The sequence below is a fragment of the Lynx rufus genome, unplaced genomic scaffold (genome assembly GCF_022079265.1).
Source record: "Lynx rufus isolate CCGP_SWC_20201006 ecotype Redwood Valley unplaced genomic scaffold, mLynRuf1.p SCAF_3, whole genome shotgun sequence".
In the NCBI taxonomy this organism is placed as follows: domain Eukaryota; kingdom Metazoa; phylum Chordata; class Mammalia; order Carnivora; family Felidae; genus Lynx; species Lynx rufus.
In genome coordinates, this window is record NW_025814845.1 from 31,944,227 (window position 1) to 31,957,112 (window position 12,886).

At 49.5% G+C, this 12,886-nt stretch overlaps 1 protein-coding gene across 1 annotated transcript; it reads right to left on the minus strand.

The window, feature by feature from the left end:
* Nucleotides 1-902: 902 nt before the first annotated feature.
* PHOX2B (paired like homeobox 2B) lies at nucleotides 903-3,684 on the minus strand. Its single transcript, XM_047090645.1, has 3 exons — nucleotides 3,444-3,684; nucleotides 2,409-2,596; nucleotides 903-1,418 (listed from the first exon to the last, which is right to left on the minus strand). Exons 1-3 carry the CDS (start codon nucleotides 3,682-3,684, stop codon nucleotides 903-905), a joined length of 945 nt encoding a protein of 314 aa, XP_046946601.1.
* Nucleotides 3,685-12,886: the final 9,202 nt, after the last annotated feature.

Consider the following 12,886-nt stretch of genomic DNA (forward strand, 5'->3'; position numbering starts at 1 on the left):
TTCAGGGCCGAGTGGCTGCAAAGATTCGGGGTTGGGAGTTGCAACTGTGTGGGGTTCGGATGCGCTAATGGCAGGATGGTGTTGGCGAGGTGGGACAGGCAGGTGGGAGCGAGGAAGTCACCTTGGCCGCGGGGACAGTCTGCACGAGTCGTCGCCTCAGCAACCCGAACCCAAGGACACGAGGGGAAGGGGGGCTGGAAGGCACCCTTACTTTCCCTTGAGGAGGAGCCCCAAGGGAGTCTGTGCTGTCAGGAGGGCGCAAATATGGGGGTTCACAAGATAGAGCCCTCAGACGGTGCTAGCTTCAGCCTCCCTTCTTCCCCACCTTACTTGTTTTCCCTTGGATTTAAAAGCCTTTCCGGGTTGTTTGCTTGTTTTTAAAGTGATCTCTGCCTTACTAAATTTTTTTTTTTAAGTTGAGGGGATTGTTTACTTTTTTCTTTTCCTAAGCAAGTCGCTGAGTCGGTTGCGCGCCCTCCCCCCCCCCCCCCATCTCTCCCTGTCACCTGCTCGGGCCACAGACACACATTCCCCGAGACAGACATATACCGACACGCAGACACAGCCCCCCTGAGAGTGCCCCCGAGTCCGGGCCGCGCTGCACACACCCCCCCGGTCAGCAGGCTGAGCCCTGGCCGGTCTGCGCGGCCCCGAGGCAGGTGCCAAGCCAGGGAAGTTTTGAGTTTTGTTTTGTTTGGGGGTTCACGATAGGGGGAGGAGTGGGGTTGAAATGGGGGCGCCATTTTCTCTTTATTCTTATCGCGATAACTTCGGGTTCTCGGTGAAAAGCCGCGGCAGCAGCAACGACAATAGGCTTGGGCCTACCCGCTCGCCCGCTCGCCCGCCCGGACCCGGCTCGCCTGCCGCCGCCGCCGCCGCCGCCGCTGCCGCAGGATCGCAGATCAGAACATACTGCTCTTCACTAAGGCGGCTTTGGCACCGTTGGGTCTTTGGAGCGAAGATAGGACACTGGCGAAGGGGCCCCCGAGAGAATCCGGGATGGAGGTGATGGGCCCGGGGCCGGGAGCCCAGCCTTGTCCAGGGCCCCCGGCTGCAGCCAGACCCCCGGCCGCTGCCGCCGCCGCAGCCGCAGCAGCCGCCGCCGCAGCCGCCGCCGCCGCCGCCGCGCCTCCCTTGCCGGGTTCACCTCCCGGGCCCCCGGGCCCCGCAGCCCCCGGGGCTCCTGCCGGGCTGGGCCCGCCGCCGCCGCCGCCACTCGCCCCGCAGCTGGGAGTGGGGTTGGGGTTGGGGCCGGGGCCCCCAGTGCTGTCCGGGTCGGTACTCTTGGCCTCTTTGCTCTCATCGTCCCGGGACGAATCGGATTTCTTTCCCGAAGAGCCGTTCTTGGCCGCGGCCGCGGCGGCCGCTGCTGCCCGCTCCTGCTTCCGGAACTTGGCGCGGCGGTTCTGGAACCACACCTGGCGCAAGGGGAGAGGAGAGGCGGTGAAGCAGCGCGAGAAAGCAGGAAACCCGCAAGCCAAGCGCGGAGTAGGACGGCTCACGTTCCGTATCTGTTTGTTTTAAACTCCTCGCGCGACGGGGACCCCTGCGCGCATCCCGCCACCAAGTTCGCCCCCGCGGGTGCGTCTTCGGAGAAACTTTCTTAGGGTCACCTGAGCATGCCAGGAAGAAGGCGGCTTGCAGGAGACGTTAAAAGGCCCCATGTCGCCCAGATTCCCTGAAAGGGAAGCCTTTGTATTGGCCGGCCTTTGCTCAATTTCTTGAGCCACCCCAAACTCTCCATACCCCTCTAGGCCGCAGGTCTAAGGTTAAACCCTAGTTGTTTGAAGGAGGGTATCTCTGGGTTTGACGCTCGCCGCCCATCCTGGCCTTTGAGCCCGACGTAGCGTACAATGGGGCTCATCTGGAGTGGCGCCTGGCCAGCTCCTGAGTGCACCCGTGTCCCTAAAAGGTTAGGGTTAGCCGCGGTTCATGACCTTCATGGAGTCGCAGCCCCTTTGCAAATGTGATCCCAGTCATAGTTACCCGGGAAAGACACCTATACTCCACGGTTCCAAGTTAAAAGAACTTGAGTTAGGAGGCAGAAAAACAAAAACAAGAAACCCACGTATGATACGGGGGCAACGTCTGCACCCCCGCCACAAGTCATTTCCTGTCCCCCAAAGCCCTGCTCATTCACGTCCCAAGACCCCGAAAGTCTCTGCAGGGCCACCTGGGGTGGAAAACGCTTTGCAGCTGTGCACGTACAAACACGAGCGCACGCCCCAACCCTTCCTCGCGTGCACAGCCCTTCTGGAACTTGGCCTCTCTGTTCGGTCCTGGAGTCCCAGGCCCTCGTGTGGAGAGGCCCGGGTATTCCGAACCTCCAGGAGCACCGCCCGCTCCCCGCCTCCGTACCCTACCGGGCCGGGTGTGGCGAAGCAGGGTCGGTTTCCGGGCGCGCATACCTGGACTCGCGCCTCGGTGAGGTCGATCTTCAGAGCCAGCTCCTCCCGGGTGTAGATGTCAGGGTAGTGCGTCTCTGCGAAGACCCTCTCCAGCTCTTTGAGCTGCGCGCTAGTGAAAGTGGTGCGGATGCGCCGCTGCTTGCGCTTTTCGTTGAGGCCGCCGTGGTCGGTGAAGAGTTTGTAAGGAACTGGGGGACAACAGAGGGGACAGAGTGTGAGCGATACTGTCTGGAGCGCACGGGCCGCGGAGCCGGAACGTGGGGACTCCAAGATCCGGTAGCGCTGGAGCGGCCACCGACGCCGGCGCGGGAGACTGGCTGAGAGGAGCTGCGGAGAAAAACCGAGCAAATTAGTTATATACCGAAACAGGCAAACTCCGGGCTTTGGCAGGGTCCCTCTTGGCACGAGCACCTTTGGGTGGGTTAAAACAGCGCGCCGGAGACGACTGAGGGCCGGGGCACGGGATAATGCTTTGAAGAGGAAAGACGAGAGAGGAAAAAAAGTCCAAAAACATCAGTCGGAATATCAGGGAACCAGGGAAGAAATTACCCCATACTCCCACTGTTGGAACTTTTCAATTCTCAGAAGTTGACCCTGCCCAAAAGTTGGGGGAAAGTGCTGCAAAAAATAATGATAATAATAAATTTAAGAAATAATCATAAAAATGACCAGCGAAAGAGGTGTGAGCCGCTGTCGGTTCTTAAAAAAAGAGACACTGCCAGTAATGAGCTTTACTCTTTGTTATTTAATTATTTTCTAAGCTTTACGTCTCATCGCAAAGTAAATAAATTATGCCTATCATTTTGGCAGCTTAAGATAATTTTGTTGGCGGTTCGGGTGTGACTAGGATAGTGTAACCCTGTAAGTGAATTACCCCTCCCTGCAATCGCTTCTAACGTGATAAATTCTTTCATTTGTGTAAGCAAATTTCGTTTGGTAAATACTAAACACATTTCCATTTTCAAATGCAATCAAGGCTTCCTATATACGAGCGGAAAGGCGGCTTCCTCCGCTGAGAAAGCTGGCGGTCCTTACCTGCGGCGTACGGACTGCTCTGGTGGTCCCTGAGGGTGCCGAGGCTGCAGGATCCCGGCGTGAGGGACGGGCAGCCGGACGTGGCCCCAAAAGTGGTCCTTATCGGGTTATACTGGAAGCCACTGGCCTGGCTGCAGGAACTGAAGTCAGCATAGGCTGAAGCCAGGCTCGAGGTGTCCATCCCAGCCATACAGGACTCGTAGGCAGAGGAATTGAGGTAAGAATATTCCATTTTATACATTGAAAAGGCTCTGGATGGCTCAGCCAAGTGGAAAAATGAAATAAAAGATGGGTATGGAGAAGGTGGCTGGAGTGGGGAGATGTGCACAGCTCAACGCCTGCCTCCAAACTGGCCTCCTTACTACCAGCAGAGCCTAGTTTTATGAAAAAGCCTCCTATGAGATGCCTTGTCTGAGGTCTCTAGAGCATATAGTCCTCATAATAAACTTGGCTCTTTCCACTTGGACAATAGCAAAGCGGTTGGTCTTATTGCTGGCGCTTTTTACATGACAATAACTCATCCGTCTATTGGGCTGGCACTGGGGAACTGAGCTGTCCAACCTCCCTATCATTGATTCCTGCATCTCTAATTAGAATTTAATACCACACCATTACGCACTGAGCCCCTGATCCTCCCTTCTAACCAGCTCCCTGCCCTTTAATTCAATCACACTACTTGGAAATAATGAAAGTTGGGTGACGATTCTCCCTGATCCAATTTCCCCGAGCTTTTAAGCCTTTTTAACTGATCATATACCTTAGGCATAAATTGAGATAGTGTGTGTGTTTTCCCTCTTCTTCGTCCTCTTTTTTTTTTTTTCTCCCCCTCGGTTAGGGAGAAGAAACCTTGATGTCATAGAAAACCTGTTTTGTAAGAGCGTTACACGCTCAATTTAACAACAAGCCTACCCCCCGAAGTGCATGAAATGTTATAAAGGACTGGGACATTGGCAAGACTCAGGCGCCCTGTAACATAGAGTAAGTGGGCCAAGGGGGTTTATGTGAAGGATAAGCGGATTTCTTTAAAATACACCTGGTAGAGGGGGTTTAAAAAAAGAGAGCATCTTATAAATTGCATTTCTCGTCGCTGCTTAACGTGCTTTTTCTAGAGACTCCGCTTACACAGCTGTTTAAAAAATAAAACAACATCCGAGTAAAGCTCTTGAATGTGAAACATCTGGCTTGTCAACCGATGGCTTCTTTGAGGTCCGCTCTGGGTCTTTCTGCATTAGCGTGAGGTTTGCATTTTTGTTGGTTTGGCAGTTCTGTGCGGTTTTGATTTTAATTACTCCATAGCTGGCAAGTGGGCAAGAAGTGTCCCCAAATGTGTCTCCTCTTCCATCCCTCTCGGGCGCTCTCCTCTTTTATCACCTACACTTTTTCAGGTGCCCACAGCCCCCCACAGACCCGGGGCTTCGAAAAGAAGATTCCTGTCTGCTTGCCCTTCAGGTTTGTTGACCGCAGTGAGCACAATCTTTGCTCTTTAAATGCCCAGGCTGCAGGTCGGGCACTTTCCTTGTCCAAACTCCTCAGGCTCTTGGGTGCTGGCAGCAAGGTGCAGACAAAGAAGCGAGCGGTGATTTGTGGACCTCGGTGGCCCCATGATTTAAGCGGAGGGTAATTTTCATTTGGTTCGTTAGGCTCTAGCAGAATAAGGAAAACTATTTCATTAAATCCTTCCTCTCGGTGGACAAGAGGAGGAATGCTTAGTTGAATCGCCGTGTGGTGTAAACAAACCCTGGATATTTTATATGAATTAAATGTGTAGATAATTAGTTTTATTGCATTCATTACCCCCTTTATGTGCTCTGTAACAAGTCAGTAATTAAAGTAACAAACTCATAAAGTCTTTATAGGGGCATTTAGGCGTTCAGTGTTTGCCAAACTAAGTGGTTTAATTCGATGCTAGTGCTGGGGAGTGGATGGGCGCCGGCTCTCCACTGCCACCGTGTTTTATTGCGCACTAAACTGTAGCGGACGCTGTAATGGATTAAACAGGGACTTCGGGCCCCCCAGCCTCGTGCTTCTCTGCTGGGTGAGTTTCAGGCTGGTTTCAGGTGATGGCGCATCCTCTGGACGCGAGGAAAAGCTAATGTCGGGAGTGCACGCAGCAGGACCCGCGGAGCAGCCTGGTGATAGTTTTATGGGGAGGGCTGATAGTTTTATTGCAGTTGTATGTTGTACAATGCGTATTTGATAAAGAAGGGCCCTTGGTGACCAGTGTGCACTTTTTTGTGCACGGGGGTGAAATGAAAATAAATGTGTACAAGGTTGTACTGCGCCGAGAAACAAATTGCAACGCTCTAAATGGTTTTTCTTTATGGTCACCAGACAAGAGGAGAAAAGAGATGCAAACATCTGTCTTCAGTCCCCTAAACCTAAAGGCCAGCAAAGACGGATGGGAATCCAAGTGTTATTACAGTGGGGATTTGTCTTTATTTATCCCGTTCTCATGAATATGGATCTGTATTTGGACGGGGAGGTGGCTGTGCCCCTTTGGACGCTACACATGGAATCCCCCCCCCCTTATTTACACCACCACCACCACGATCCCCCCCCCCTTTAAGGGAGGTGGAGGATAGGTTGTCAAGCATAAGGCTGCGATTGTCCAAGTTTCTAGAATCCCTCGAACTTTTGGGAGAGGGGGGTGCCTCCTGGTTTTCCGAACACGACCCCGCTTGCCCAGGCCGGCATTCAGGGGGGGTGTGGATGCAGGGAGCACAGACGGGTCTGGATGGCACCCAGCAAGCCCCCTTCTCCGGCTCACGTGGATTTTAAGCGCGTTTCTCTGCAGGAGAGTGACACAGTGCGTCTGGGCGGCGATGCGTTTTGGCTCCGAGGCCCGTGTTTGGCAATTACCAGGCTTACACCTCTCTTGGCGCCTGTGCCTTGGTGCACCCGGGGTTGTGTCTCCGCCGGGTGTAGAGCGCGCGCGCTCTGCCCAAGAAGCTCCATCCTCCGGGAGCCACGGCTCTGCGCCCGCCCGGAGTGCAGGGCAATTACACCTTGCGTCCTAATCTGCAGACAGTCCCTAGAGGTCCCTATAGCCCTTGGGACGGAGGTGGGCCGCAGACCCCGAGTGTGAGGGGAGCTCGGAGGTGCAGGGTTCATATCAACAGCTATTGACGGTGGCTCTTGAGTGACAAAGTAGAACTTTGGGATTCTGTCGGTGCACGAGGGCAGTCCCTAAGCGCTGGAGCTGTTGGCGTGGGGAGTGCGGTGTGCAGGTCGGGGGAGCTGGATCTGGAGGCTTCCGAGGGGGGAGACGGGAGAAGCCCAGGGAGCAGGGCTAAGACTCCGCCAAAGGGCCCGGGCGAGGGGCGTGCGAGGCTGGTGGGGGGTGCCAGAGAAGGGTGGGGGGTGAGGGGCAGGCCCAGCCGAGGCCCGAGCTGGGCACCGCCTCGCGCTCACCGAGGCACCCTGGGCCCCCGGACTGGGTTACTCCCCGCCCTGCGCTCCGCGGCTCCCACCCGTCTCGACTCCCCGCCTCCTTCGCCCCACCGCACCAGCCCTCTCCCCGGTGCCCGGGTCGGCCCTGGCCTCTCTCCAGGCGCCCCCTGCCGCCCGGCCTCGCCCGGTCGGGGTGCTGTGCGCCTCCTTCTCTTTGTACCAGGGGACCTTTCAGCGCGGGGACCGCACGGTCCGATGAGCAAATGCGCTTGACTTCATTTTCCCCTTTGTAGGCCTTGTAGGTTTATTTTGTTCAGTGTCACCGTCCCCCTTCCCACCCCACCCCACCCCACGCCTCCCCACCCCCACCGTCCCTGGCCGGTCGTCCCCTCTGTGGGTCTTTTGTGGCCCGGGGTCCTGCTTCTGCTCCAAAGATGAAAGGCATGCGGGGCTGGGCCAGACCGGAGCCCCAGCCCCAGCGCCCTGTTTTGTTAAGAGTTGTGCTTTCTACACGCGAGCTCTCCCCTAAAAGTTGTACCAAATGGTTAATTTAATTATTCCAACTATAGACCAACTGCTTCAGCAGCCTCCACCACGCGTCTGGGAGGAAAAAAGAAACCATCTATAAGAAATAATCTAATAAAAGTGAAGTGTAGAAAAACCCCTCCTGATTTTCAACCGGCACAAATAGAATTAGAGCTTCAGCATCCTTTTCCCAAACAGACCTTTTGTCCAGATCACAACTTCAGCCAACCAGCAATGGGTACAGTGCCTGCTATTTATTTTAATAGAAGCGGGCGGGTAGCGAGCTGGATTGATAGATAAATGACCACATGGATAGATGGATGGTTTGGTCCATCCTCTTCTGACTTCCCTTTCTTAATATGTGTACACGGTTGATTTTTTTTTTTCCCTGCCGATTTTCTGAATCAATAATGGAAAGGCAATGCTATGCGGTAAAAGAAAGAAAGAAAAAAGCCATTTAAAGCACAAAAAAAAAAAGGGAAGAAACTACCGGCATATATACCATGAGAAAAAAAAAAAATGTTTACATGCTACCCAGTACCAAATGAAAAAGGTTGAAAGTTTAAAAGAAACTTTTCTTTCCTTTTCTTTGCCATTCATAGGAGGGTTTCTTTTTCTTCTTTTTTTTTTTTTTTCCTTGAAAGTCAGAAAGAATGTTAGAAGACAAGGAAACAAAACAGCAAACAAAATGCCATTGTATTGTAGTAGCAATTCATGGGAAAACGCTTGTCAGCCTCCTAATGCCTCACTCCTAGGAGGCTGTTTTGAGGCTGTTTCACCGCAGGCGAAGCACAATAACATGGGAATGAATAAAATATTAAATACCAGTGAGAGTTTCAGAGGAATTTTCTTTTTGATTGCTTTATTTGGTACTGCATCCAAATTATCCCGGCACAGCGAGACCACTGACTGCCAAAGGCTCAACTCAGAACCGACGGTTCTCTTGACCAGAGAATTAAAAGACAAGATATGTCCTTAGGTTTCTCCAAAAAGATTTCTGCAGGCAGCAGCCTTTCCTACTCACCTGCACTAAGAAGGTAACCTCGTCAGAATTTATTGAGACATTTCCCCAGAACGTCAAGCAAACTGACCACAGCATGATCCACTGATCGAGACCTCCTCCCAGCATTTTGGAATTTTTTCCACATTTTCCGTTTGCCTAGCAACCATAATACACATGTTTCATAATAGAAACTCTTTGTATTTCTGGTAACTAACCTCCTGGCACTGTGGGACTCACAATTATTGTGTACAAAGCAGTTCGCACAGTGCTTGGCACCTGGTAAGAATTCAGTGAATGTTAGACATCAGTATTATGATGATGGTGATGATGATGGTGGTGATGATGATGACGACGACGACGATGATGATGGTAGAGTCTCCTTGAATTGCATATTAAACACTTGGCTTTGGAATTTAGACACTCCATGGACCCTGTCTTTCCTACTGCATGTTTATAATGCATATGAAAGAGGGGAGACAAATCAAAGAGCAGGGATAGCAAATGGGGGGGGGGGGGAAATAAAGCAATCAGGCAGACATTTTCTCTTTTAAGAATTTACTGGAGAGGCGGAAACAAATTTTTTTTAATTAAAAAAAAGAGTTTACTGGAAGACATGTATGTATAGAAGTTGCTTATATGTTTTGTCTTACTTTATGCTCAATATTTATGCATGAGTAGTGTGGTGCTTTACTCCTGTATGTAAATATTATGTGTTCAGCGTCATGTCACTTTAAAAGGCATTTGCCCTGGGTTAGCTGTGCGGGTTCGGGTTGGAGCTTTATGGCTAACTCATAGATGGTGTTTCTGTATTTAGGTTAACTTCAGAGATATCCCCTATGTAAGTGTTAGGTTCTATATAGCTGACGGGATACAAATCTCCAGTATACATCTTTTTAAAGACATCATCAAGGAAGAGCCCTGTTCTACTTCTCTTGTTCTCTCCCCCCACCAATGTGATGATTAGCAGAAGAGGTTGCCTGTTACCTTTTTTTTTTTTTTTTTTTTTTGCTGGAGTTTGGCTAATAGTAGTAACATCTGCTGGGCTGGTGGTGGGAAGACATGGGGCATTTGATCAGAGTCACAGATGTAAAAGTGACATCTGCTTGTAACAAAGAAAGGAGAAACAAAATTAAATTAGGCAGGGAGGCCTCTCTGTCTGAACCAAAAAAAAAAAAAAACTATTTGAAAAAGGAGAAAGGAGGAAAAAAATAATCATGAGCCCTGAGCAAGCTTGCAGGGTGCAGAAGAGCATTTCCAGAGAGGATCACAATTTTCCAGGCCAACAGCTGCTGTTGTAACTGGAATAGCAACATGCTAAGGTAGCGCTGTCCTGAGACTTTGAAGGCATCTTCTTATGCTCCAAAGAAAAGAGTCAAGTAAGATTATCCTTCTCAGCTCGGCAATGTCCTGACCTGTGTGAGTATAGCATGGGTTGCGTTGAAGACAGAAAGAGGGTAAGAGGAAAGCCTCTGGGGTTAATAAAAATATCCCAGTATATTTAGAGATGAGTTGGGGCAAAAACAGACTTTCATTTCCTGGCTATGTTAAAACTCCTAAGAATGAGGCATTTTTTCCACTGGGTTTATATATGTGCTTAGAAGGTGGTATTTGGCAGTTAAAATTGTCCACATGGTGCCTGAAATGGGGCTCAATTTGGGGGATTGTGAATAGAGAGAGGCAATATGCCTAACGTCCTCCCAACTGTTATGCTAGGAAACCATAAGTATTACAAAACGGCATCCCCTTTTTCTCCCCCTATAATGATCACCTAAATTTCTCCAAGTGGAAAGGATTATGGTAGCTTTATATAAGTCAATTTCACAATAACAGAAGCCACTGAACCAGATTCCCTAAACTTCCTACTTCGAAATCTGTAAACCGATTCACATCTGTGCCCACTTGCTCCACCATTGTTCCTACTGCATCCAGGAGGGAAGCCTATTCTAATCTAAAGCCAATCCCTCCACCATGCTTTAGAGTCCAGTATCTTCCACTCGCACAGAGAACTTACCCAATTCCTCCTTTTAAGAATCTTCAACCGCTTATGCTCATCTGGACGTACCCTGTTGTCCTATAAACGTGCTCAAGCTACACTCCTACAAATTACTAATCAGCAAACACTGGGACTCCTTAACAAATATTTCCAGTTCTCCCCATTTCTAGTGTGATTTTGCTTCCCCATCTAAAAGTTAGATGTGGCTAGATGACTTGCTTTGGGCAATGAAAATTGAACGGAAGTGTAAAATGTGACTTCCAGGCAAAAGCCTTAAGAGTTAGTGTCTAAGTCTCTACCCTCTCTCTTTTGCCCTGTTTCATGGCGGCTGACAGAACTCAGGTAGTGGCTGCTTTGTCAGCCTGATTCTGGAATAAGGATGCCATGGGGAAGAGGTCCCAGTAGACCCATAATGGACATGTAGTTTCTTAGAGTCTCAGGGAAGGATTCTGGCAGAGGTGACATTCTCTGTGCTGGGTACCAAAGAGTGAGTAGAAATAAACAAATAAAATGGTGGTGAAGTGGAAAAGGAGAAAGTTGCAGGCATAGGAATCAGTGATAATCCGTGACTCTGAAGCCAGAGAACATGGAGTGTGTGGGAGTCTATAAATAGTTCCACTTAGTTTTTTGTTTTTTTTTTCATTAGAGCAGGAGAAATTCAGGGGGTGGGGGCCACACAAGAGAGGGGTGTGATGAGACCGAAGGTAGGACAGACAGGCTGGAATCAGGTCCTACAGGACTATGGATGCAGTGTAATATGATTTGCAGGGGCAGACGGGGTGGGGGGATGAGGGAATGGGGAAACCAAGGGACAAATGAAGAGGCTTATTCTAGGCAAGAAATGATGGATACGTAAGCAAGAGAATCGAAATGTAGGATGAAGAGAAGGAAAGGAATTCTAGAGATGTTATAGAAGTAGGGTCTTAGGGCAGGCAGAGTATACAATTCTTCTGCCCAGTGCTGGGATTTCAGGGGACCCAAAAGGATACCTCAAAACAAAAACTATCCCATATCTGAGAGCAAGATCTTCACTTCTGTTACTTGGGTCTAGTGACCCTCATTAACACACTTCTCTGCGTTTGGTAGCACTTGATGGTGTCAACCATTCACTCATCTGACCCATAGTTATTAAATATCTATGGTACAATGTCCTAGAAATCTTTAGATTTCTAGAACCACTTTAGAAGTGGTTCAGATATTGTCTTGAAAGCTCATTTTTAAGATGGAGCAAACCCAAAATCTATGGGCTTCTGAGTAGAGAGGGAGCCACTGGGTTGAAGGTGAGGACCCGCCACAATACAGCATGGCTTTGTCGGGGCACTGAATTTGCAGAATCTGGATCTCTGCACTGGACTGGCCATTGGACCTGTCACTGCTCAACCTGGGGAGAGGCTTTAGTAGCCTCAGGAATTGAGATATATATTTGTGAGGTTCTTTTAAGTCCTAACTTTTTGTTAATTGATTTATTATTATTATTATTATTATTATTATTATTATCATTATCATTACTAGGGGGGCTTAGAACCTCTTCTATGTATATTTCCATATGAAAGAAAGAACCTTAGGGGCAGTGTGTTTAGTGGGAAATCGAAGGAGGTATTTAAGGGGTCAGAGAAGAGCGCAACATGGAACTGGAGAGAAGAGAGTGATTGTCCTCTGTTCCTCCTTTCTTTACATTAGGGTCTTAGAATTTTGTACTCTGGGAGTATTTTCAAACGAAGATGCCAAAAACCAGATGTCACAGAGGGAAGAAGCACTGATGGTGAAAGAATGGGCATTCTAGACAGGGGAGCAGCTTTTTTAGGTGGCCCTTCCCTACCTGTGTCACTCCTGTCACACCCGGTAGGTAACCCATACCCACAAGGAAAGCTTGCCTACTTCCTGGTACTCAAGGGCTCTATGTTGCCTCCATGACACACAGAATTAATTCCAACAAAATGGTCTTGCATTTGACCCAGCCCAGGGAGCCCACTGAGAGAGATGTGTCGGGAACAGTGGAGTCATTCACTCTCTAATCTGCTCAACCTTGAGATACATATAAAAATGCATGAGAATTCTAACACTTCTAAAGATGTTTTCCTTTCTGGGTTTTCAAAAGGTCTTGCTGTTGTTGTTGTTTGTTTATGTCATTTTGCTTTATTTGGGAAGTTTGTGGGGTTTGCCAGTAACATACTGCAGCATCATGCATTTTAATGTGAATTTCAGCTGATTCAGAATTTAGAAGCAAACGTAATCCAGTACTCAGGGACAGGCACCATGTGTCCTAGACCTTAGGAGCCAGAAGACAATAAAATGGTTATAGTGATGCATGTTTGTAGTATTTCCCCAGTTATATATAATGGAGAATATTAATTTTCTTTTTAAACACACAGCATTTCTCCTCTCTCTGCTCCCCACCGCCTTTTTCTCCCTTTCTCTGTCTCCTATTTGTTTAGGATCATAAGTTTCACAGCAGCCTAGAGAATGATGAGGCTGAGGGTTCTAATCACAAACTCACTCCTAACTCTCTGGCTTATTCATAAACCTTCACCG